This window comes from Takifugu flavidus, chromosome 9 (genome assembly GCF_003711565.1).
Source record: "Takifugu flavidus isolate HTHZ2018 chromosome 9, ASM371156v2, whole genome shotgun sequence".
In the NCBI taxonomy this organism is placed as follows: Eukaryota; Metazoa; Chordata; class Actinopteri; order Tetraodontiformes; family Tetraodontidae; genus Takifugu; species Takifugu flavidus.
In genome coordinates, this window is record NC_079528.1 from 7654240 (window position 1) to 7680380 (window position 26141).

Sequence of the window (26141 nt, forward strand, 5' to 3'; positions counted from 1 at the left end):
CCTCAGGGACATTTGGCTCTGTCCTCTTCACTGCCCTTCGCTTTGCTTGTTCCCTTCACTAAACCTTCAGCCTTGCTCCCTTCCGTGCCCCCTCCTTCTCCCTCCATGGGCCTCTGAGCTGGGCTCCCTTCCCTTTGGCTTTCCCCTCTTCCTTCCTTCCTCAGTTGCGCCGCTAATAGCTCCCTTGTTCCTGACTAGTCGGGGCTGCCAGTTGAGCGGTCATTCGTGGCGGATTCAGTCGTGGCACGGTAATTGTAAACAGAGAGAGGGAGCGAGGAGGGGCGAGAGAGGGAGGACACAGGGATCTAGCTTTGAGTAGCACCAGCAGAACTTTGTTCATTTCTGGGGGGGGGGACTTGATGCAGGAGCCTTTGTAAAGACGACCGTGTTGGTGGATTCATCGGGATTTCTCTCTATTAATTGTTGAGCGACTCGAGAGCCAAATGACAGAGGGAGATGTGCATCTGGACAAGTGTTGGAGAAAAGATCAAAGCACTGACCACAAAATCTTTAGTGTTGAGATGGCGCTTCAAGCTGTTTTTTTTTCTTCTTTTTTTTATCTAACTCTTGACACCCCCTCCAAAAAAAACCCCAAAACAACAAAACCAGGCCAACAGGCTCTAAATAAGACCAACTCCATAATCTTAAAATGCTTCTCACTGTGGTTTTGGGAAGTTATGAGTGAGTTATTTGTGTTCCTCCATCACGGAGCAACTTGTGTGATTCCTGCATTTAAAGATTTGATTTAACAGATTTCATGCGTAAAGAATGCGTAGTCATTCAAGAGTTTTTATTAATGGCATCTTGTGTATTGATCGTCAGGTTGCCGTAGTAACGCCGACATCAGTGAGTTGGCTGAGACGAGGGAGGATGATACACAGTTTGTGTGTGTTTGTGAGAATCCAGGAGTGCCGGGCAACCAGACGCGGCCCTGACCTGCTCCGGTACATCCTCACATGGTGCTGTGAGGCCGCCCTGCCTTTTTTACCCTGCTTTTATCTCCGTTTCCTCACATTCTGGACTCTTTCTTCTCTTTTCCCACACTTATCTCTCGAACATCCCCTGAGTGGAGGAGAGGTTGTTTTGGGAAAAGAATCTGGTGCTGCTAACCAACCGATTATGTTTTGCAAACAGCAGCGCATCTTGGCGATTATTATTTTTTTTTAAAAAAGTTGTTTTGTGTGTCATGGAACTTCTCGTCAACACATTTGGGAGACGTCCATCACAAGCTCCCCCCCCCCCACCTCAAATGAGAGGCAACATGGGAGTGTTTGCTCATGTGCGCTCTGACACAAAGCCTCTGAAAGACCACATACCCGGCTATAAACATACCACAGTAAGCTCCGGCTTTCTGATCGCCCGCGTTTTCACTCGCAGTCGGCGTTTTGTTGCGCCCAATAAACATGACTCAGTCGTTAGGTCATGGGTAAACATTTGCGTTGAGATAATGCGTCTTCCTCGGGTCATTGTGGCGAGTGCGCGTGGAGCCGCTGGAGACGGAGCTTCTGCTCCAACACGCGTTCCCTATTTGTGCTAAAGTTGGTATTAATTATTGTTGCTTTTATGTTTTCGTTCACGAGCCGTCTGACGAGTATAGACGTGACCTTTGACCTCCCCGATCGGCAGTAGTGTAGTAAATCCCCGTCGGTCTTGGGTTCAGCTTTTCAACATTTAAAAGCCAAAGCAGTGATGCTGATCTCTGTTCTTTGAAAACATGTTTTTGCGCCGTGATTACAGCGTACGGTTGTTCTCAAGACAAACAACGCATGCTAAATGCAGCGTGGCCAATGGGTCCGGTCCCGAGCGAAGGCAGGGGGGAGCGGAGAGAAACCAATTAGGAGATGGAAGCCACTAATTAAAAGCTGCATGCACTACAGATTGCATCAATTTTATTTTCTTTAGAAATGGCCGGGCCCATAATTTCAGAGCTGGCACGTATGCCAGCGCACATTCCAGGAAAGCTTCATTCTGAGTTTCAGGCGACTGTGCACAGTCTGCTGTCTCGTTGGAATGAGGAAAACCAAAAAACCAAAAAAAAACATTTCAGAAAACAAAAGTTGGAGCCTGCACATCATTTAGAGAACACCAGCAACCCTCCATTAGGCATTTTCAACAAGAGCCTGTTTGCAGAAATGTTTCTCTTCCTGGATTAGCTCCTGTGGACGGCTGCCAGGACATTTTGTGTGTTGTGAATCGGAGATTGCATTATGCCGGAGCGGTTTGGGTGGTTAACCAGCGCGCTTGCTTTGGAAGGCTGCAGGGAAACGTTGAGCACCTGAGGAAAGCCGCAGGGCTGCTCTCAACAGCGGGCTCACAAAAGGTGGGGTCTTGGATTGGTCAAAGCCTTCCAGAGTAATGGGCGCTCGTTTGGCTGCGCGGCCCGCAACACTTGTCTCTGTTCAATTATTGTAAAATGAGGATACGCAAGGATTTTTTCTGTTTATTTTTGTGGTCAAACCGGATGGGCAGCACTCCCAGAAACAGGGAACAAAGTGAGCCAAAGAATCACAAAACTGCCCAAATATTTCTCTGAGTGATGAAGCGACATCGTTTCCCCCACGAAGGACCGAAAGGTTTCATAATTTAATCCCGAGTGGGGAAAGAAATGAAGTCACTGTGACATAAAAACCGACGAGGACTCTTCTGGAAATGAAAGAGTTCAGACTTGTTTTATATAAAGCTCCACTTCCTGTTTCTATTTCTCTCCCATTGTTTTACAGGTGACTCTCTTGGCAACGTTTCACTGTTCTCTGTTGTGTAACCAGCGTACCCAAACACTCACAGACACACACTTGAAGCCGTTCATGATGTGGATGTTTAGTCCAGCTCGAGTGTTTGCAACATTTGTAAAGCCAATAAAACATTAATATAAATAGTGTCATTATTTCATGACGTTCCAACATTATAGTCTCTCTGGTTAAGCGCCTGCCTCCCTGTCCTGTGCCTCCAGATGGCGCTGTTCCTGTGGGCCTACTTTACAGACTCCAGCTTGCTTCTTCTTCTGCTACCACCATGTCTGCCTGCGTGCAGCCTTTACCACCAACGTGTTGATGTTTTTGCCTCCAGAGTGGTTCCAGGTGGTTTGGAGACACATTTTTGGTCACGCTGTTCCTCTGACCACCTGTTTGTTTGGTTTTTTTACGAGCTCACGTCCGGTCACAAACATCTCATTTTAATGCCAGGGAGCCGCAGGTGTACAGCCTGCACTCAAGTGTCTTCTTCTTGTTTCCTTCCCGACATTCAGTGCTGCCCCCTCCTCCAACCCTCCAGTCCTTCAGTAAAATTGTGGTGGGAGCAAAGACGAAAGAATGGAGGAAGCACTGAAGACATTGTCTCTTCCCTCTCTGTTCTATCTAATGGGTTTTCCAGACCTCCAAGGCTGAACGTTGACCTTTTACTCTTATAACAAATGCCTTCTTTTCCTCACCTTGGATGTCAGGAGATGTACAAAACAGGATAACGCAGTGTAACATTTCACCAATTGCTGCTCATTTATGTAAGAGGGACAAAAACACTTGAAAATGGAGCAGCATGGACGGCCAAGGCTGCCGTATTTCCTTTTTTTGTTGCTCCTGTGTTCCTGTTTGCGCTTTAATTAGAGTGGCGATGGTTCCTCACAAATATCCTTTTAGGCCAGCAGAGTCAGCGACGCCTCCAGCTTGTTAGAAGGTCTCACCTCGACCCGGAGCCTTGAGTTCTCGTAACTCAAACCTGAAAAACAGATTCTGACAGTGTTCCTGTGGAGCTTTAGAGCTGGAAACACATTCCAAACATATATAACACATCAGTGAGCTAGAACTTTATGTTTTTTAAGCCACCAGATTGGTGTCGCCCAATGGTCCGGTGGTATCATTTTAAAGCCCCTTTCTCCCGTTTGGAAGTTGCACCAGGTCGGCACATTTTGATTCATTCTTTGTGTTTCCTTCTTCATAAACACAAAAGCCGACTGTCCTGAGTATTTTTGGCGTGGATGTGCTCATTGGCCGCCGCCAGCTGCTGCACCTGTCACTATTTTCAGCGTGGCCATAACTGTTTCGAGTCCATACGCTGGACTCGCCCACTGTCCACATTCTTTACCATGTTTGCTTTTCCCAGTATTTTCTTTCACCACAATCAAGAGGGAATTATCTGTCTTCCGGGAAGAAAAAAAAAACGGGGACAGCCCACTAATTTTAGTTTAACTTGATTGAGCCTTGAGGCCAAAGGGATCAAACCCATATCCGCTGAAAACCAGGGATGCTAATTCTAATCATAACACGGCTAACATATGGTTTGCTCTCTCGGGCTCTGATTTGAGACCTGCTCGGAGCGGAGCTGCAGGGCCGCTGCCTGTTCTGCTGGAAACGACCGCTCTTTCTTGTGGCGTCTTCTGTGGGTATCGGCCCACTGTGCGTATATTTATAGACACCGGGTCGTGACACGTGAATACGGACTTGTTCTTTCTCAAGGACTCGAAGCAGTCGCTTTTGAATGTCTACAGACGACACTGTCCTCTTTCTCCGGTCCACTTCCTATCCCTAAGGTCTGGTTTGTACCAGGTGAAATGGCGTAAAGGGCCAAATGCTTAAATGAAATCTTTAGTTCCTTCTTAAGCAGCCAGCTGATAACAGTGTTTACAGTTCCCCCCCCCCTGGATTAGCCACAGAGGTGCTGAGAGGCAAAAGACGACCTGAGGCCAAGACACTCGATGCTGCTGCCTCAGGAACGGGGTAAGGCTCTAAAACCTGAAGCACCGTTTGGCAGCGCCATCAGGCCGTTCTCAGCTTCACATCGAGTTGTGTGTCGCCACTTTTCCTGTCAAGACTTATTGTTTGTTATTGCCATCTTTTGCTTGGGAACCCTTTTACAATGTGTTTATTGGATGGGCGGGAGAGTGAATGGGAGGAAATCATTGTATGCATCCTGTGATGTGCAAATACCCTAGAAAAGGCTGTATGGTTCAAAGTTGCGCCATTAATGATACCTCAACATCCTACTTGTGTTTCCTTTCAATGAAAGGGCTGTTGAACAAGGAAGTTTACCGCAAACCCCGTGTTTGCTCAATGCCAGCATCAGCCCTGCACTGTATATTTACAATCCTGCGTAATGGGGACTTTGTAGGCGCCCGGTGTTTGTTTGCAAGGCGCTATAAAACAATGGTTGTTTGTGGATTGGCACAGACAGGAAGTGTACAGTATCCTAACTGGAAAACACAGAACAGTCCCTTCACTTCATTAGGGATTTAACACAATGATACTCAATCAGGGAAGTGGGACCTAATTTACTGTCCTCGGCAGCAGTGGGAGAGCAGAGACCTCTCTCATTCCCTGAGTCCCCTGCAGCCCCCCCCCCCAAAAAAGCCTAATCCCCATCTGGCCAGTGGTTCCGTGCTAAAGCTGGGAGATGAGTAGGGCCTAATTCCTACACACTAAAGCATTACCGTCTGTCCGGGGCAAAGATGGTCGCCAGGTGTCTTCCTGTCTTTAAAGCGTCGGCATCGTTAATCACGCCCCCACCCTTTCTGCGTCGCCTTGCCTGTGTTTTATTTTTCCCGTGGCTCGCTCCACATACACACCCTTGCTCGACGCTTCTCTGCCTCTCTCTTTATTTTTGGACAGTCCGTCCCCCAGCTGCATGTCCCGGGGGGTTTACGTACAGTTTGCCCCGATTGGATCCACATTGGCCAAACGGCGTGCCACCTTAATGAAGTCACCCTGTTCTGAAAGAGTGGTTGGATTCCCTGCCGGAACGGGGGCCTGGGAACCCTGCTAGCTCTCCCCACCTTCCCTTTTAGCCCCTGGCGGACTCTAGTTTCTCTAATGTGGCCACTTCTTGGGTCCCCTCCTGCTCGGTTCATCGACTTCTTCAAAGGCAAATTGTATCTTTCATCTTTCCTCACTAATGACATTAGCGCAGCTCTCACCGGCCCACACAGCCTTTAGCAGCCTCAAGGCCTCAGCAGAGCCGCGCTAGTAGGAGGAGTAGCCGTCTTCAAACCTTTGCCAAATATTTGCAGTTTACAAGCAAGTGGATGTTGTACGTAGCTCTTATCTTACACACAAATAGGAAGCGTCGACCATATGTTGAGCTCGTAAAAGTGCTACGGCTTTGGGAAGTTCTGAGTGTCCTCTTCTGCCGTGCGCACATCCTCTTTATGAACCCACCAGGCATTTGTGTCAAGGTTGCCTCTGCCCTGACTTTTCTATTTTGGAAAGCACCTCAGACTTAATTTGGGCAGTTGGCTGTCGAGGCCCAGTTTCAGTAAATGCGGAGGGTGGACTCTCGTTGCCCCTGCTGACGCAAAACCGTGCAAGTGGAGAAAGAGTTCTTTCCTCTGGAAACGCACCAGGGTGAATATTTCTGTTTTAGATTGTTAAAGAGGGGATTGGGCCAGCTAGAGTAAGGGGAGGAGGGGGTTGACTGGAGCAGCAGACTGCTCCACGTGCCAAATCTGTAATGCGTTCCTCCGGGCTGGGAGCTGGCTGAACTCTGGGCTGTGGCGCTCCGGGAGAGGAAGTCCCAGGCCTGGGGAGTTTTAGACATCCTGTTTTCGGAGTGCCATTGGCCAGGACCAGGGCCGCTGCACGCCACCTGCGGACCGTCAGATCACATCTGCTGCATCCCAGAGTCACGTGCCTCCTGTTTGTCTGACCAAACCCTGCAAAATGACAGAGAGAAATGGAGAAGGTTCGACCCACAAAGAAACAAGTGTCGCCCTTGTTGTGTTTTAATGCAGTATTTCAAAAAAAGGAACAAATCTCTCCACAAACACATGTGAAGATTTCGGCTCTCTTATGTAACGGAAATATTGATGATTCCGTCATCTTTCCGAAGTGTTGGTGAACTCCGGGGTTCAACCCCACCACCCTGGATCTCGCTGTCCTCAGAGGAAGTTTTGCGGTGATAGTGTTCCCTTGACTGTTGCTATTTAGGACAACAGGAAAAGGATTGTGTCTGTCTGGAGCGATCACGCCTCCTGCTTCCTTGACCTGTTCTGTTTATTGAGTCACTCCAGCAGCCCAGCTGCGTTTTAGCTGCCCTCGTCCAAACGGTCGCGGAGGACGGCTGATCATCCATCTCCATCTTTGCACTCACTGTTCTGCACACATGACTGCCTCTGGAGCCCGGGCCTCATATGTAGCATGCAAAGAGCATTGGTGCCACAGTCATCTGGCATCCCTTAGCTGGTCCGAAAAGTCCTCAGTGCTGTGGAGGCTCAACTTCTAACCCCAGGAAAACACCAATAGACCCTGTAGGCCAACTTCAAAGGGTCAGCACATCAAACGAAACCCAGCACATAGACGGCCAGGAGGGATAGAGTTGAGCTCCAGCGCTCCCATTCGTCTCCTAGTGACTTGCAGCCCCCCCCCCCCAACAGTCAAACCAGCATTTTAGCGGAGGGAGCACAGGAGCAGCGGCCAGAGTGTGAAGGCTTTTGTGCATTACTTCCAGAACACGTCAGGCCCTGCAGGAGCTGCTGTGCCAGAAAGTAACTTATCCTCAATATGAAACATTATGTCATGAACAGGGGGTTGCACCCTCCCTCGTGAAAGGAAAAAAAGGAACTTGTGAATGTCTGTTTTTGTCTTTTACCCCCTTCAGTGTCCTTCCACCTTCCCCCTTTCCCATCACCAACCCCCTCCAGTCCTGACGCTAGCTTGTCTGAGTGGCCTTTTGCCATGCATTCCTCCCTTCCCTGTTTGGCCTCTGTCTCAGGAAGTGGCCCAATTAGTGGATAAACACCATGGAAGAGATGGGGAGGAAGGGGTTAGGGAGGTCCCACCCCCCCTGCATCAATGGCAGCTCTCTGATGGAGACGGAGTCGAGCTTGAGCTGCGTGACAGTCGACGATAGTAGCGACGATTGCTAAGACCACCAAATAAAAGGTTCCTTTCATTTACAGTCAAGCTGCAGCCAAAAAAGAAGCTTCTTCTGCAGTTCTAGATGAGATATTGATTGATATTTAATGTCTTGATTGGTCTGTTTTGATTCAGATGAAATGAACCGAAGCCACGTTTCTGTTGCCTTATCATGGAAATTAATCTCTTGTGTTTTGCTGCCAATATTTGGCTTTCTTCTAAAGCCAGATGATAAAACGTCACATGCTTTTATTTTGTACGTTTTTCTCCATGATGGGGATTTCCTTTTCACCGCACTTGTGCTTCATAATGTTCAGATTGCCTCGCGCAGACTGTCGGCGTCGTAGCCTCGGGGAAGGAAATCTTGATCTGCAAATAGAGCTCTTAATTAGTCATGTTTAGAATCGACTCTGGCGACTTATTTTTATGGTTAATTTCCTGTTAGGCCTAGTTTCCTTTTATTTACAACTTCCCTGACCTTTGATAATCTTTTTCAGCGTTCTCTAATCTGCCCTCTCCGTGGTGTCTTTGGAGCTTCTGTTAATTATCCCCCAAATCTGCTTGTTCCTGACGTTTGTTAGATATTCGCCCCCCTCCGATTGTGGTGGAATGCTTTTTTGGCATTTAGTGAAGTGTGATTTACAGGCGACACCTACTCGGTGTGTGCACATGGCTAACCTCAGGAAGCACTTAGTTTGACATGTGACACTCCCATGACCCCAAGGTAAATTCAGCCGGTGACAAGTCAACGAGCGCTAGATTTAAGACACAAATTTGTGAGGAAATACTGGTTTCAGATGTTAAGTTATATGTTATGTTGAGTCTATTATAGCTCGGTGTATTTGTAGTCTAATTGTACTCGAGTCATCAGGAAAAGAAGTGAAGGTTATAGTAAAGCTACTGCTAACATACACATATTAGCCAAATAATAAACACTGGTACCCTGGGTTTTAAAAGATAATGGTAAATCTTCTAAATACGCCTCATGACTATTTGAACCGCTAGCATCCTTTAGGCAACCGCCCTTCATAAAATGGTGAATTCTTGCTTGTGAGCCATCCCAGGACGTGTCGATGCTGCAGTCACCTGTTTTCCATTAGGTCTGCGTGATAGCTAACAACGCGCTGCGGGGTAAATAAACAAATATGGAAGGCCTCTCTTTCCTCTGAACTCGTGCTAGCTGGCAATGCAGACAAATGAACAGCAATTAGATAAGAGGGACGCTGACGGCCAGCAGTGGTTTCGTGTAGCTGTTGTCCATCTGATCGCTTCATTTGTCAACCATAAAAGCTCATTAACAGATCTTTTACTGGATCTACTGGCTGTTAGGACCCAGGGAGACAACATGTTTTCCAAATCAGATGAAAGCAGCAACACTCCTGTCAGCTCTCTCGGTCCCTGAGCTCCGTAATGTGATAACCTGACCTCCCCCCTTCCACTTCTTTTGCCATATTACAGTTATTCCAACCGGCAAATATGTACCCTGCATTCCACCTCCATCGGTGCTGGCGTGCACGGCTCCTGTTCCCGGAAACAGTCACTTAACCAACGGGGCAATTACCATCTCCCTATGCCCAAACACAGCTGGGACCAATGGGAAGATAAACAAATGCTACTCGATAGGTACAAATTATAGATGTATGGTAAAATTACAGATACTCCGGCTACTTTCAGTTTCAGCACACGAGCATTATTCTGGATCATCTTTTTCCCCTATTGAAATGGTTCGAGTTACTTGTTTGTGCTCCTCTGGGATGCAGACGAAAACTAGAAAAGCCGTTAGCTTGCTGCAGTTTCATAATCAGAGGATGGAACCAGGCAGCGTTAAATCAGTCACGCCGACAGCTCGTAGTTTTTAATGTAATGAAAAATTCTTACCCGGGATATTCTGCTGAACTAATCCTCTTTCTGTCCCGAACAGGAAGGTTTGGAAGTGCACAGTTGGCATAAACGCGGCTATAAAAATTGATCGGGCACTTGGAAGTGATGGGATATTTGATGAAGTGTGAGGTGGATGTACATGCTGTTAGATGAAGAGATCGGGCGCTCTGTTGTTTGAAGTGTGTGTCTGAGGTTTGCAGTGGAACTAAACAAGCCACAGAAGATGAGAACCCAAGTATTATATTGTCTAAATAGCAAGAATGTGAGGCTTGAAACAAGCATGCCCAAATTACACATCGCGCTGTTTGGTACGTAAATAGTCGTTTCCACACGCCAACCGGAGAAGAAATGAAAGAAAAAAAACATGCCTCCCACTGAAAATGGGATTCCGAGCTGTGAAAGTCAAGCTATTTATGGTATGTGCCACTTTCCACTCCTGAAATATCCGCTTCACGCTATTTTTTGGCCTTTCTCGACAGATAGTAAAAGGTGCCTCCAGTCCAACTGGGAGCCGACATTAAGTCTGACAGTCAAATAGCTGCTCTTGAGACTGGAGGCTCGTCTGTTGTCATAGCAGGAGCTGGAACCTCTCACGTGCACGCACTCACATGCACACATGCACATTAGAGTCCCTGTGCAGAGAGATTTACAGGGCAGGCGGGCTACGGTACCGTGGGGGCCCCTGTTGCGGTGAGGGCGTCAGACGGAGGGAGGCAGGCTGCGTCTCGGGTTAGGGGCTCTGAAAGGGTTGGAGGTTATAAATACTTGACAGTGCTGTAAAACTGTCAGAGTCTTCCTGAAGCAAACACGCAGCCATCCTCACAGCCGGCCTCCACCTCCCGGTGTTCCCTCCCTGTTTGCCCATTTCCACTGGAGGTTTACTTCCTGTGCAAACAGGAAGTTGGATGGCAGAGCGGCTGGCCGGGTGGCTGTCTGTCACGTACAATGGGTTTTATTGTGTTTTGTCTGGGTGTGTGTGTGTGTCTGGGTGTGTGTGTGTGTGCGTGTTCCTGCGATGGAATGACATTAATTTTACAGTTGAATAATGTGTTTACAGTCATATTGAAATCCAGTTCTGTCATAAACTTAAACGCAGGAGCCAAAGAGGAAGCTGGAGTGTGTTTGGTGCATCTGTAGAGCCCAGTGGTCCTCCATAATGATGCATCAGATGTTCTGATGTCCCCTCCTGAGGTGTCGTACCTGTCTATGTTGTGGCATGGCACAAAAAACAAACGCCATAAGGACAGAAAAAGCAACACACTAAGGTATAACACATACTTTAGTCCTCACTTTGCTAGAGAAAAGCCCAACCTGGCCCCTGTGTTATCATAGAACACACACACAGACACACACTTGGCCCTCTACTTGAATGTAGATGCAGGCTGGCTGCTGCAGATGTTTAAAGATAACTTCAATGTCTGCCGTTGGGCAACAAAAGGGGGCAGATATTACGTCATACAGCCTTCCACATTTTACGCATGTGTGTAAAAAACACTGAAGCACCGTTTCTGTTTCGGTCTGGATTTTATGAAAGTGCCGCTTTAGAGTCCAGATTTCCAGGAAATATTCATATCCATTCCAATCCTCTTTCTCTCTCTCACACACACACACACACACACACACACACACCACACACACACACACACACACTTCTATCTGAGGACTTTCATTGACAGAATGCAGAATCTGCTGCCATTTGGACACAATACTCTCCTCACAATCTTGCAATTCTCACCCTCCAAACAGCCCTTCAATTTTTTAAACCAGATGTCCTCACTTTGCAGGTGAAATGCATATTCTGGTCCTCACCATAGAACTTGTAGAACACACACACACCTATACATTTGCACTCTGTGAGAAAGAGAGAGAAGTGAGGTGTTCCTGGTTTAGAGGGACATGTACATGCAGCTCCTGGACTGAATAGCACTTCCTGGCGTGTGAAAGGCGAGCTGAGGAGGGAGGGAAACGATAGAGGGAGTGAGTGTGTGGGGGGGGGCACCTCCTCCTCCTCCTCTTCCTTTCCTCTTACCACTGAAAGCCTTGTTTGCCATTCCCGCGAGTGCCTCTGAAAAGGGAGTCAACGGGGGGAGGAATGGGGAGGGGAGGCATCGTGGGGGAGGGAGAGTGTGACAATGAGAAGAGGAGGACCACATCCGTGTTTGCCAGGTGTTCCTTTTATGATCCTCACCTTGCACTCAGGTATGAAGGGTGAGACACAGGAAGGAACACACCAGCAGAAAGGTGGACCGAGGGAGGGACGGGGGGAGGCAGAGAGCAGAGAAAAACACTGAAACGTCCCACGTTCTCTGCAGCCGCAGGTTGTGTATGCGTGTGCGTTGGCCTCCTGCGGGTGTGTGCTGCCTCGTGCTTATTTAGGTTCATGCCTTTTATGCACGCGAGCATGCTCCGGTGATAAAACGCTTCTCCACAGCCCATCAACAATGCCTTATCAATGCCCGAATCGCAGCCCGGACTGCAACAGCCTGCCAAACCTGAACCTCCACGCCGACGAGCAGATATCGCTGCTTTCCAGTCCTTCACATCCTGAGGACCCCCCAAGTCACGCAATGGCAAAAATGTCCACGTCGCCGTAAGTGGTGCTCAGATCCCGGCCTCAAACGGCCCCAATTCACAGAGGAGGACATAAATATAAATAATAGCTGAACATTAGAGCAGGGACCCTCATCTGAGAAAGTCTTGCCCCCAGAAGATGCTTATCTCTGAAGACCTCAGGCTCCCAGAGTGGGTTTTACATCAAATTGCAAGCAGATGGCGGCTGGCAGCGGAGCCGCTTGTGGCACCGTTCTCACGAGCCTTCGGCAGGATTGTTTGTGCAGTCTTGCAGTAGTAACACCAGGTAGTTGCACTAATGGGAGGACTGTCGTCCAATTTTGGGGGGGGGGCCTCAAAAATGGCCTCTGACCACATTTCGACACTCACCTCGCCCACCTTCTTTGATTTTGCCAAACGCATTTTTGAATTGAGGGCAACTTTAAAAACGTCTTCAGGCTCATTTTATTGGCCAACATATTATCACCCAGCTGAATGAGTGCTTTCTCTTCGTGCCAGTGTGGCTCCACTTGCGCACAAAATTGAATCTACACACTCCGACCTGACCTTAGGTGGTGGAGAAGCAGAGGCTTGTTGCAGGAGAAGCCACTGACTTTCAGTTTGTGGTTTGTTAACTCTGAGATTAAGCCGTTGACAGCATGCGAATAGACCAGTTTATCTATCTTTAGAAACGGAGGGCTTTTGTTTCCTTGCCAAAGGGAATCACCTACATCCGGAGCTCTTACACAACCAAGAGGCGCGGTTAATTTCTCCAGATCTCCTACAAATCAGGTGTGACAGAGCTCAAGGCGGACCCGTTTTTATGATTTTATTTACAAACCCTTTTTGCTCCACTCCAGTGCACAGACCTGCCGTTTGCATGCGATCGCCCCCCCTCTCTGTTGGGTTCTTCTCCAACCTCGCACCTCTTGGGTGTAATCTGTCAAAGGATACTGAACACATGAGTCACGGCGAGCTCGCATCCGTGCCAAATACGTCTGCCTGACACGAACTTTTTCCGTGTTATTTTAATCGTACATTCCTTTGAGCGGGTTGTTCTGTAACTATTGTCTTGGCTTTATCGAATAAAGACCCAGAATCAGACACCTTGCTCACGCCTGACGTATATTTAATGATGCGTTACCTGATGTGCGCATCTTCCCAGGCTATAACGAGGCCCGGTTTGGGTCGCCCACGAGGTGATACCTGGCTCTCCGCTGGTGGGAGCAAGCCCGCAGCACCGTTCATGTCTCGCAGTCCCGCAGAGCATGATTCAATTACCGCCAGCTTACTGTAAGACAAATACAGAAATAGACTGGTGGGCGGTGTCGTGTTTCCCTCTGTGTACCCAAGGTCAGAAGCCTGAAAGATAATACCCCCTTATAAAAGGATGGATACATGTCTCTGCAAACGGGGCGTTGCTGAGTTGACTGCATGAAAGAGGATTGGGTATTACGCCGCCGATGATACGCGATCTCTAAATGTCGATGGCTCTGCGACGTCCTGATTGATTGAGTCGTTAAGTCGGCCTCTTGCGTTTGGCTGGCTGAGGCCTTCCCCTGTCGTGCGGCGACCCGAGTGGCGGAGCTTTGAATGAGCTTTCAAGTCCTGCGCCAGCGGAGCGAATTAAACGTGAAACTTTTGAAGCGCGGTGTAAAGTTTCATCGAGTTTCGTGAAACGCGAATCCGTCACGTTTGTGAGGAGGTTCGGACTTCATGTTTTCCGGGATGATTATACGGGATGTTATTTGAGCCAGATTATTGGATGCCTCTGCCAACCGCACACATTGAAGCATTGATTAGCTATAACCGTCCACGGGGTTGCATTTCAGCGCCGTGTCCTTGGCTGTGACGCTAGGGTGGCCCCCTGACCTTTTGGATAAACCAGCCTATCGGATCTCCACGCTGCTGCAATGTGTCATGTGGCCCATGGTGCTGACCTGTCACTCCATATCCATTTCCCACATGTAGTCTACATCCAGGAATAACAGAATTCTTCACCCCCCCCTTCCCCTCACACGACCATCGCCATAGAGACAACCAGTCTGACCCGGAATGCCATTCTCCAGCACCACCAAGGGTTACACCTCTCTTTGGGAAGAGCTGAAACCATCAATTAAGGGTGGTAGCAGCCCCCTTGTGCACACCCTCAGGCCCCCCTGCCCCCCTTTTAGTCAGAACTCCTGCAATCGGAACTCAAGAGGACACCAATTTGACCAGATTCCACTTTCTCAGATTGCAGGAAAACACACTTAACTGATGGGTCCTCCCAACGTGAGAGGGGCCATTGTTGTGTGTCTTGACCCTCCAACCCATGCTCCTCCCCTCACCTTCCTCTGGCCCGTCTCCCTCCCGTGTCACTTAACGAGCTAGGTGCACACCTTTTTCCAGGCACTCCTCAACAGACGCCCCTTTGACAAGTCCGGGGCCTCTTTGGGTATCTGAAGGTCCATTCTCTTTGGCGAGGGACCGCAAAGGAAAGTGTGTAAATGATACCTGACGGCATGTAAAAAGGTCACTCGATAGGTCTATACAAAAAGACGGACCTGTCAACACCGCGGGACAAATGTACGGAACATTCACAGCTAAATGGCTGCTCTTCACAATGACTGATACAAAATTTCCCGGTCCACACTGCTTCATAGAGCGCGTGAGCTCACACAGTGGGGTAGGCCCTGCCTCGGCTGGCATTTTAATAAAGTAAAGCAAATTTTGACACATTTTGAGACCCCTGGTGGTCTGCTCAACTCAGGAATCCACCTTCCATGTTGGTGTTCCCACTCTGGTCTTCGTCTGTATCACTGTGGTGACACCTGCAGAGGCATTTGCCCAGCTTTTGGTTTTATCCATTTTCCCCAAATCATCCTTTCATTCTGTGGGAATCCCAAAGATACCCCGAACCTTTGAGTTGCTCACCCTGAGTTACACAGACCAGGACGCGCACCACGTGATCTAAAAAGGTTTTGGGCTTCACTCGGCCGCTCCGGATCTGATGGGAAGATCCCAAAATAAAGACGGGTGATTTACGTTGGAAAGGAGGTCAGCCATCACAACATAAATTACTTTAGCACGGCTAACTGATTGATCCGCAGCAGATGTGTCTTTGGTAGCTGGCACAAGTTCCTCAGCAGATCAAAAACAAGAAGGCCAAACCCTCGGACCATAAACGCGTCCTTGTGAAAGCCAAAAGGGAGGCTGCAGCAGCACAGCATGCCGCCCTCCCTCCCTCCTTCAATCTCTGTTTCAACACATCCCTCTCTCCACTTCCTTCCTGCCCCACCCATTGAATTTTAATACCTGCCTGTCATGTTTTCTTCTCTTTTTTCCCCTTCACCTCCCCCCTCTTTTACCAGACCCTTGCTGCGTATCTAGTAATTACCAGAGCACTGAGAAAAACCCTTTCATTTAAAGGATTGGCAATTATCTCAGTGGAACACAATAAAATGGCTTCCCCTCAAGAGGAAGGGGAAGTTTAAGCTGTGGTACGCCACTGCATGTCGCACCGCCTCGCTCTTGAAGTGGGAGCAGAGGTGGAGGTCTTGTAGGAGGTGTAGTTTTTTTATCCACTTTTTGTCCTTTTCTAGTCCTGCTGAGGAATCCGTGAATCACAGAGCACCTTCCTGAAACCACCCGGGTCATGTTGTGGGTGCCGTCGCCTCCGATTGTCTTTAGTTGCCTTTCCAGTAAATACGAGCTCTGACGTTTTCAGCGTAAAAACGGCCGCTTCATTAACCAGCTGTGATTTAGGGCCTCGGCCTCCGGTTCACCTCCAGGGTGAATCTATAAAGTTGTTCAGTCCATTGTAAATAAGACTTTTACGAGACTGCGGGGAGAGTTTGATCCTGACACATCGCTGGGATCCACTAAATCGTTTTCAAATGACGACAAATGATTGGGGCGAAGCACAGAAATGTGCCGGTCTAAGAGCTCACGTGCAAACGTAAGGTGTGCTTGAATTAAACAATAGCCTAGCTTGCGCATTGCACTGACTCCAACAGGGTAGCTGTGGCACCTGACCAACAGCTATGAACAGGACAGAAATTCAGAACCATGTTTTTATAATGAAATACTATTCAAACGATGCCAGTTTTTTTTTTTATACCTTTGTGTGCACGGTAACACGAGCCTGTTACTGAGCTTAAAAAGTAGCTCGGCAGAAGGCCGTGGCTGAAACTATAGACCTTTCAATAAAAAAACATCTCTTTATATGACACGCCACATTGTGGAGTGCAAACAGCTGCCAGTTGGCCTTTTTCCTCACTACTTTCAGAACAACCCTATTTTGCGAAACCGGGTCCATCTTGTTAGCATCGGAAGCTTTATTCTCCTCGCAGATATGAGGGGAAAAATGTGTTGTCACATGTCAACGCTTGCTGCTTCACCTGTTCAATAACGACGTGTCCGTGAACTTTAACTGGTAGAACCGGTTCCAGGAAGAGGCCGCGTTATTGATCCCCGCTAGGCTCTGGTGGCGTGTTGTTAGCGTGCCGGTGGACTCGTCACTGTTTCATCGCCGAGCCGGCTTTGATTTTCGCAGTGCCGCTTTTGCTCGCCTCACATGCCCCACCTGTCACCCCCCCTCCGGCCCAAGCTCGGTGAGAGAGAGGCAAAGTTTGGCTGGAACAGCTGGTTGCCCTGGCAACGCTTTGTGCCACCGCAGCGGATTGGAACAGGAACTGGCCTATCCATGTCAGTCTGCAGGCCGGATCTGGGCCATGCCTTGTGTTAACAGATTATCTGATTTCCATTCAGACGGCTCGGGTATCAGCCCCACTCCTCCGCTCTGGAAAAGCGACCCCGGACAGCCTCTTTCTGAAAGCCCCCAGAGCCCTCCTCTCTTCTCCCATTTCCTGTCTTAATTACGCACTCTTTTGTGCTGTTGTTGTTTTTTTTCTTCCTTCCCTCCTCCTCTCTGGCCTCCCCTTCTTTCTCTTCATCCCCCCCCCTCCCATCCTACCGTCTGTTTCTCACTTTGCTGTTCCAAAGATCTTGAAGTTTGAAGTCTGATGCGGGGACCGTCCTTGCCCCCCCCCACACCCACACCCCATCAGCCCGGTTCTCCAACTCCCTTCCATCGTCTCTCCACCTGAAAGGGAATACTGTGTTTTCCATGCATAAAAGGCTCGGTGCTGTCAACAGGATGAATCCACCAGGGCTTGTGGAAAACATACTCGGTGCTGCAGCTACAGTTTCTCTAAAAGGGGAGGGGGAGGATGGGTGAGTGAGGGAGGCAGCTGGAAGGGATTACTGTGCATTTTCATAGGCAGCACAATTACAACTATACCAACTGCTAACTTAGCTGTGCCGCATTACGCCAGCGGTGACGAGCTGGTTCTGGAGCAGAGACCGGCAGAGGTCTCGGAGACATTCAGAGCTCTTCCGTACAATTAAGAGTTCACAACGACAGGCGGGACGGGAGGGGGGGGGGTAGCCTTGTCAACACAATGGCGCCCGTAAACCAAGTGGGCACCTTTGCTGTGACAAAAACAGGTTTGTCACCCTCTTGCTCCAGATCCGGTTACCAAACCAGGGCATTGAAGCGGGACTGAGAGAGGGTGACCTTGTCTGTGGAGAAATCTGACACAGGTTTTCACATGCTGGGTGGGGGATTTTTCCTCCTCTTCCTTGCTCCCCCCATTGCTCCTTCCTCTGTTTTGTTATCTCCTTCAGTAGGTGGCTAATTGCTCTGATGCTTCAGATTACATTTAGCATGCGGCTCCTCTTGTTTGCGTGCAACAGCGAGACATAAAAGCAGATGCACTTGAACTGCATTCAAGATCTCTGCAGATAAAAGTGATTCTTTGAGGAATTTGAAGCCTAAATGACTTTTATTTAGATGTTGTTCTGGGTGGAAAACAGAGGAAAAAGTAATCTGTTTCCACAATTAAGTAAATTATTACAGAATAGAAAGTTTGTGCTGGAATCATCATAGAAGTTTTCTTTTGCTTTTTCAGTAAAAACTACATATCTGGAAGGAAAATGACAAATTTTTATTTAAAGTTTTAATAAATGTTTGGTAAGAGTTAAAAGTTGGTAAAAGTTGTGTTGTGTCCCATTTATCAGTTTTTGGTCAATGTTATGCTGATGATTATGCTTATTTGCTAATGTATTTTCAGGATACACAAAGTTATTCTAAAGAACTGACAGAGCATTGTTACATCTCCACGTTTGCCTTTTTTAGGCAATACTCATACTCACCAGGAAATAAGATGAAAGCTGGTTTTATTCTAAAATAATCTGTAAATTATTATTTTTCATTGCACAAATGCTTCATGGTTATAAACTTGTTTTGTTTTCCGTCTTTCTGCCTGAGATCATCGGTTTATTTCTTTATTTTATTTTCTGTCTGGACACACACACACACACACACACACACACACAACTACATGCAGCAACACACTCCCCAGTCAGTGTGGGGCTGGAGCTCCGGACGAAGGTAAACAAGTTAATGTTTAGATTTCACGGAAGTGGAAACTGATCCGCCCGACTTGGCTGTGTCACTCAGCGACGGGCCTGTTTATGTTTGTGTCTTTAGTAAGTATCTGTGAGTGGCAGCATGTGTGTGCATATTCAAGCATGTGTGAGTGTCTTTAATTACTGATCTATGTTGAAAAGGGACATTTAAAGTTTATTAATGACTGCCATGCAGCGATTTTAAAAGACTATTTACTGCTTATTATTCTGCTCTGTATTTCGTGTCATAGTTATGTGCTCATACTTGGCAATTATTGGAGGATGTTGTGCTTTAGCATTGTAGCAGTAGCCTTGGCTACTAGTCAGAAATAGCCCCTGCACTCTGCCTTTAATGTCTTTTTGCGCTCGCTTATCGAAGTTTTTTGCTGTAAAAAGTCCAAGTGTTGCCCTTTAAATGTGCCAGATGAATCTCAGCCTTGTGGCTCTGTCAGCCTCTTCAAAGCCGTAATCCCTGAAGTCCTCCTCTTTTTTTCCACATGAAGAGAATGACAAGGGCTGTCAGAGAAACACAAAGCACTCGGGGTTACATGTTGGGAGCCGCCTGAATGGCACCAGGCCTAACGAGAGCCCGGCAGGGACCCCGAGGTGGGCCTGGCACCTGCAGTCTAGCTGTGTGTGTGTGTGTGGTGTGTGTGTGTGTGTGTGTGGTGTGTGTGTGTGTGTGTGAGAGAGAGAGAGAGAGAGAGAGAGAGAGAGGGGGGTGAGAGAAAACAAGATGTAAGGATCTTCTGTCAGCACACACCATATAAGTATGTGTATGATATCTTTTGACGTACGCGTCCGTAGGTAGGGGGTGGAGCTAGAATGCCACGGACCATTACCTCGAACCGCTGTGAGACGACAGGTGATGGCCACTTGTCGAAACAGAAAAGTCGTTTTTCATCTTCAGACCCAGGAGGCGCGCTGGCGCGGATGCTAGCGTCCTCGCTGGCTTTGGTGGTCCTGATGTGATTTGCAGCCTGTTGGATTTGCACATAAACAAACGAAAGAGGCGATCAAACGGGGGGAGCGCCGGTCTTTCCTGATGGTCCCTCTGAGGAAGCCCCCCCCGCCCAGCTCAGACCGCCACCTCTGGTCGCTCCCCACAGGCGCTGAGGTGGATTATGGAAAGCGTAGCTGGCGTGTTTACATTTGTCTGTAAGACCTCGAGAATTAAACTGCGAACTGTGGACAGCTCACAGGAAACGCCTCTTTGTAAAGCAAACATTCGCGTGTTTTATGGCCGCCGCCGTCGCTTTAATGCTTCTTTTTAATCTTGGGCACCAATGAGTCGACATTTCAACCTGGTCTCGGTCTAATCCCCCCCCCCCCCCCCCCGCACACACATACACACACACACACACACATCTACGAATTCCTCTTGAAATAACGCGGCTTTGTTGGACGGTAGCCAGATTTATTTTGATGAGGTGAGCACTGGTTCTCCTGGGCTGTTTAAGATCTGTCTCTCTCACATACCCCCCCCCCCCCCAACTCCCCCACCCCCCTTCCACCCCCACCAAAAGGAAGAGCGCAAAGGAAGAGCAACACAGCTGCTGCCCCCCCTCCATCTCAGCCTCTTCACCTGGCCTCCATATGATTGTGACCCTGAAACACACACACACCATAAAAGGTAAAAGGTGTGACACGTGCGCACACACACCACACACGCGCGCACACACAGCTGCGCTCACACATGCTAAAGATTCAAAGGGAAAAGGGGGTCGGTTCACAACAGATTGTTATTACACCTCCGTCACACTTGGAAAACAGCAGAATTGTTTTGGTGATAAAATGTTGTTCTGCTCTTCCAAATCCATATTTTATAACAACAGCTGCCTTTTCGCTGCTGGAATGTCCTGAATCCTTGGCGTCAGTGTGAACGAGGGACAGTAGGGGGTTAACGGCGCCTGAGTTATTTGGTTCTTGGACATGGTGGCCTCGCCGGCCGGATGCATGTTTGACTCAAGGGCAAAATCCAGAGTGAAAGCCTCTCATGTTTTTGACTGCTTGCCAACCCTCTCCGTCTCCTCCACCTCCTCCTCCTCCTCCTCCTCCCTTCCTTTCTGATTCGATCTTTCTTCTCCTCCTCGTTTGACCCTCTCCTACATCAGAATGACAGAAAGCAGGTTCGGCGTCCCTCTGAACCCAGCGGGCCTCATCCAGAATTATGTCATCTTTTGTGGAACACGTGTGTGAAAGTCTTCGGTATGAACCAATTAATCCGCTCTGGCTGCTGTTTACATTATCGTGACAAATCCAATCGCCTGGTTTGTAATAAATCAAACATTGTGTAGCGATTTCCTAATTCCTCGGCTGGTATTAGCTGCATTAGCTCCGCAAATAGCGTGACATCATCACAGAGGAGAGGTGGAGGTGTGGAGGAATAACTGCCCTCATATCTTGGCACGATTCGCTCAGCAGCCTCGATAAAATGAGGAGACGCCGTCTTTCCTGGGCCACACACCCACGTCTGAAATATGCAAGCGAGCGCAGCGACATAGCTGAAGCCGTGACGGAGCAAAGTCCTCTGTGAAAACAACTGTCAATCCAAACGGTCAGAACCAAACCGGGGCGAGTGCGTTGACGCCCCAACGTAAGGTCAGGTCCAGTTTGACCACCTTCCGCTCTGCTGCTGGTGGTTCTGGTTGACATCACCGCGCGTGTTGCCTTGGGGCCCGGTGGCATGCGGCCTCAACGTGAGGAGACCCCCTGTCATCTTTTGGTTCCCATCATGCTCTCTGGAGCCTATTTGTTTGGTGTGTGTTCCGCATAAATCCGGGGTGGCCCATCTCCAAGTCAGCGTGACTCACCAAAGGCCTCCGAGGATTGCAGACTGACAGGTTAGGAAACCGCATCCAGCAGATGCCTCCAGGCAGGGAACAAAGTCAACTGATGTCTCCTCAGGCAGGCCACTTACTCAGCCAGACAGCCTGCTATCGCCCCACAAACTGGGGAGGGTGGGGGGGGGGGGGGCAGAAAGAACACAACTTGAAAGGAAAAGAGAAACTCCGCCAGATGTGCATGGAAGAACTTAGTCATCGTGTTCAGCGTGATGGGCCCAGAATTTTCTCTCTTTTTTTATTTGATCTGAGGGGAGCAGCAAAGCAGATGCGATCTTCATTTAACCCCATTGTGGCTGTGGAGCATCGGGGCACCTGGAGTGTTGGGGGGGGGGGGGGATGTGCCTGCTTGGAGGCATCGCTCTGGGCAGGTCTCGTTGAGGTTGGCCAAGAATTTGCTCAGCAACAATGAGGACAGGATTCCCAGAATTCCTCCGTGGTTGGGGAGAGGTGCTGGCCTTCACAGATAGGAAGTCGTCTGTCATTGTAGAGTAATCAGTCCTGAGGAGGTCTGCAATGCCTGGAATGAATTCCGGGTCACAGAACGGAGCTCTTTTACTTCGGTACTCTTTTCTCTGGTCGACTGATCCCTCCTGACCTCACCTGCACATCGCGCTTGATGTGGTCCTGTCCAATCGGCTCCAGTCATTCCAGTGCTGTGCTGGTTCAGCACTGGTTTTAAACTCTATACTGGAGAGTTCATCGATGCTCCCAAAAACATGGCCGAGCATTCCTGCCATGGCCAAGCATTCCCGCTCAGTCCTCACCTCCTCCTACTCTTGACCCCGTCGCTGATTTTGAAACCATATCTTGTCAAATGACAGATGGGCCCTCTGCTCCTACAGACCAACAAGGGGGGGGTTCGAGGTGTTTAGCAGACTGAAGGTCGGCTCGGCTTTTTGGGAGCTCCTTGGAGCTGGAGCAGCGGGAAGCGCGAGCATTCCATGACGTGTGTTGGGGGAATTAGCAGCTGATAACGATCCAAACGTCGGCTTGTCTGCCGGCCATTTAGCCCAGAGGTCAGCAGGGTGATGCTGGCACTCAGCTGGGAGATGCTTCCATGGAGAGCAATTTGGGAAGCGTCCCGGGCACAGGCACAGACCGGATCGACCTGCTGCGACACCCGTCCCCACACAGCACCCCCAGGTGCTCTCATCCTGCCACCCACGGTCCCGTTGTGGACACCGAAGGGTGGCTACGAACATCCGATAGAAAAAAGGCGGGAAAACCGGCTCCTGTGGAAACGTGGAGGAGGTCCCGCGTCTAATCTGTGTACGTTGAAGAGATAACGGATGAAGGATCGCCCATCCCAGAACCTTCAGCGTCCCATAAACATCCGTGTGGCGGCGGGAGCGCGACCGCCGAGTAAACAAGAGTTCAAAGGCTGCTCGTCAGGTCCTTCCAACCTGCACTGATCGCTCCTGACGTGACCTCCTGCGCGGCGTGCGTCTCCGTGTCTCCCGCCTCGTCTCGTCTCGTCCGCCAGCCTCGGGTTTTCGCCCCGCTGTGGCCTGTCTGGCCCGACGCCAGGACCTCCGCGCCGTCTCTGCAACCAGCAGAACAACAATGAAGCTGTCAGTTCCAGTCCACGTTTGCCCTTCTGCGGATTCCCCCTCCCGACGCCGCTTTTACACGCCAACGCAAGTAAAAAAAAAAGCTCCCTGTTATGTCCGAACCGGGCCGGACAATAACCCGCCGTCTCGTCTTGTCACGGCTCGGGCCGGGGAGGGCGGATGGAGACGTGGCGTCTTGTCTGTCTGCGCGTGAGAGGCGCCCGACGCTTAATGACGTCTGACAAGCGAGACAACGGCAGCTTTGGGTACTCCAGGACTGTTTTGGGGTCACGGGGATGTGATCTGTAGGAAGTGGAGGGTTTATCAGATAATGTCAACATTGTCTCCGTGCTGACGGATGCAAGTGGAAAACTTGGATTTCACAGTTTGAGATGTGAGCATCTGGGAGGAAAGAAAGGCCGACAGGGGTCGGAGCGGCGGCGGCGGCGGCGGCTCCGGGCCCTCCGCCTCCACCCTGAAAAGAACCGAGTCGTGAGGTCAAAGGGCAGATTCATGGTCTGCTGATGTGACCCCCCCCCGCCAAAGATCCTCTCCAAAGAAATTGCTGGGAAGAGGAGAAGTAATTAGATCCCTGAATCTCAAATCTGTTTTTTCTCTTCCCCCTCCAGGCTCTGATGCGTCCAGGTCGCCTCGATCGGATCATCTACGTGCCGCTTCCCGACCCTCCGACCCGACGCCAGATCTTTTCTCTCCAGTTCCGCCACACGCCGGTGGACCAGGACGTGTCCCTGGATCACCTGGTGGCTCGGACTGACAAGTATTCCGGTGCAGAGGTGAGTCCCGAGCTAGCTCGGAGCGCTACGGCTAAAAGAAACACCGCGGGAAAATAGTCCCATTTCCTGAGGACAACAGAGCGGTGTCAACCGAAGGAGATTTAGGAACGTGTGGAAGACCTGTGAGGACATATAAGGCAATGCTCCACACGTCCACGTTGGCACCACGCAGCAACATTCCCTTTAGTCCAGGATGAGCTGAAAACTGCAGGAATTCAGGATCCCCACAAATCACAAAGCCGTGAAGCTGTAAAACGAAAACACGAGTAGCGCCGCCACGTTTGACCGCACGTATTTACACACCCGATGGGGCTGTTTCTTCTGTTGCTAAGCGACCAAAAGCCTCGCCGTCAGGCAAAACAGGCCCGTGTTTGATCAGTTTACACCTTTTTTTAAAGATCTAAAATCCAACTTTTGCCCGTTTTGATCGTGTCGTTGTTGGAGTCGCTGGTTCGGCGCGACGGTTCCGGTCGGACCTGTAAATCCCTGTTGTATATTTAGATTTCGCGGGTCGCGGACATGACAGAAATGTCACGGCGGTTGCTGACAGGCTCGGAAAACAGGCGCTTTTTACTGCGTTCCTTGGCGAGCTGTGAAAACACATATTTCAAATAACAATGTAGGTGTCCTAAATCTTCAGATTCTAGTTTTGCATCGAGGAACGACAGCTGACCTCCGACCTTTGGGGTTCCGGGTCAACACCTGGAGCCGCCGCCCTCGTTTATGGAAAGAAATCGTTTGGCTTGGATGAGTCGGATCCTCCAGCGGACGGGTTGGGGGGTGAAACCGAGCACGTTTGTTGAATCCTTGGACATGAAACAGCTGTCAGGAATCCAGATGTGATCATTTCCTGCCCTCTTTCCTTTATACCAAACCAAGACGTTGCATTTGATAATCATCAAAGCACCTTTGAACTTCCGTCCCTCTCCATGTGGAATTTTCTTAGATTCCCAACTTTGTTGTTGCAAAAATGTGCTTTGATTTTGTTGAAGTTTGGAAACTGAAGGGGTTTTTTCTCATTGATCCAGTCTTTGATGTTCAGAGGGATTCAGGTGATGTGGCAGCAGGTGTACACCTGGTGGACGTATGCAGGTAGAACCCAGCCCCCACCTGGTTTCCACCTTAGCGTTAAAAAAATGGTTAATGACCTTTTGATTCGATTCCTTTGATTTGCTCGCTGCTTGAAGAGGTTGGGGGGTCGATGTGGGAGGGGCCTGATACTGGCTGAAATCACCTGCCTCCTGGGGATCGCCACCTCTGCCATGGTCTGGGGGGGGGGGGGGGGGGTCTCCGGGCTGTCCCAGACGCTTGGCCGGCAGTCATTTAAACTCATCCACGCGTGTGTTTTCCTTTTTTTAAAGCAGGAAGTGTTTATTCCAGAGCAGGAAGTACCAATCAGACGCTTCCGTTAATGCATCACCTGCACTGGATGATGCCGCCAGCTGTTCGGTTGTTGACCGTAAACACATTTGTCATTTCAAAATCCAGCTGTTTTCCTCTCTGGCTCCTGTGCGCGACGCTGCCCCCCAAGGTTTCCAGCGGAACTGCAACTCTTCGGTTTCGGACAATTTGAACTCCAAAGACGCACAAAATGTTTGCTGTCTGTTGTTTTAAAAGCAGAAGGATGGATTTGGAACGCGGGGAGCGACCCCCTCCCTAAGGAAGACAAACGGTTTCCTCCCGACACCTGTTGTGGTCGTGGCTGCTCCTTCTCCCGCTCGGAGCGCCTGATTTATCACCCCGAGTGTGTTTGTGCAAAGAATTTCATCACCAAGGACACGAGGCAGAGGAAAATGGAGCCCCCAAAAAGCCTTTATCTCACTTCGGATTAAAGGATGTAGCGCAGCGCCGTCGGTCCAGAACCTCGCAGGAAGCAGAATAGATCCGTAATCATCAAATAAACACGTCAGACACGGTGGAATGCGTGTCCGACGGGGGCGGGGGGGTTCCAAATGACTGTGGGGCTTCAGGCCTGCTGTTAGCAAGCGCAAGAGACCGCAGGAAGGGTTGCATCCACATCAGTGGGGGGGATTTAATGCCCCTAATGCTAATTAGCATAGCTGCAGTTCTCTCACCTCGTTCTATGTGGCGCGCTATGCTAGCAAACAGAAATCAGAAACATAATATCCTTTGACGTTGCGGACAAGTTTTTCAACGCTTCTTGCTAATGAGTCGAGGTTAGGCGGCATTGTGGGTAATGTAGGCGCTAAATGTAGCGAAGGGTTTTCT

At 49.4% G+C, this 26141-nt stretch overlaps 1 protein-coding gene across 3 annotated transcripts in view; it reads left to right on the forward strand.

The window, feature by feature from the left end:
* Positions 1 to 26141, forward strand: part of afg2a (AFG2 AAA ATPase homolog A) — a 59069-nt gene that overhangs the window by 27536 nt on the left and 5392 nt on the right. Inside the window, exon 16 of one of the 3 annotated variants that reach the window (XM_057042418.1) lies at positions 2721 to 3831. The exons of 1 other annotated variant lie outside the window; for it this stretch is intronic. In XM_057042418.1, coding sequence (XP_056898398.1) covers positions 2721 to 2867 — 147 coding nt within the window. In that variant the 3' untranslated portion in view covers positions 2868 to 3831. Of the gene's footprint in view, positions 1 to 2720; positions 3832 to 23747; positions 23913 to 26141 lie in introns of those variants that run through there. One more of the 3 variants, XM_057042416.1, reaches the window with a different exon arrangement.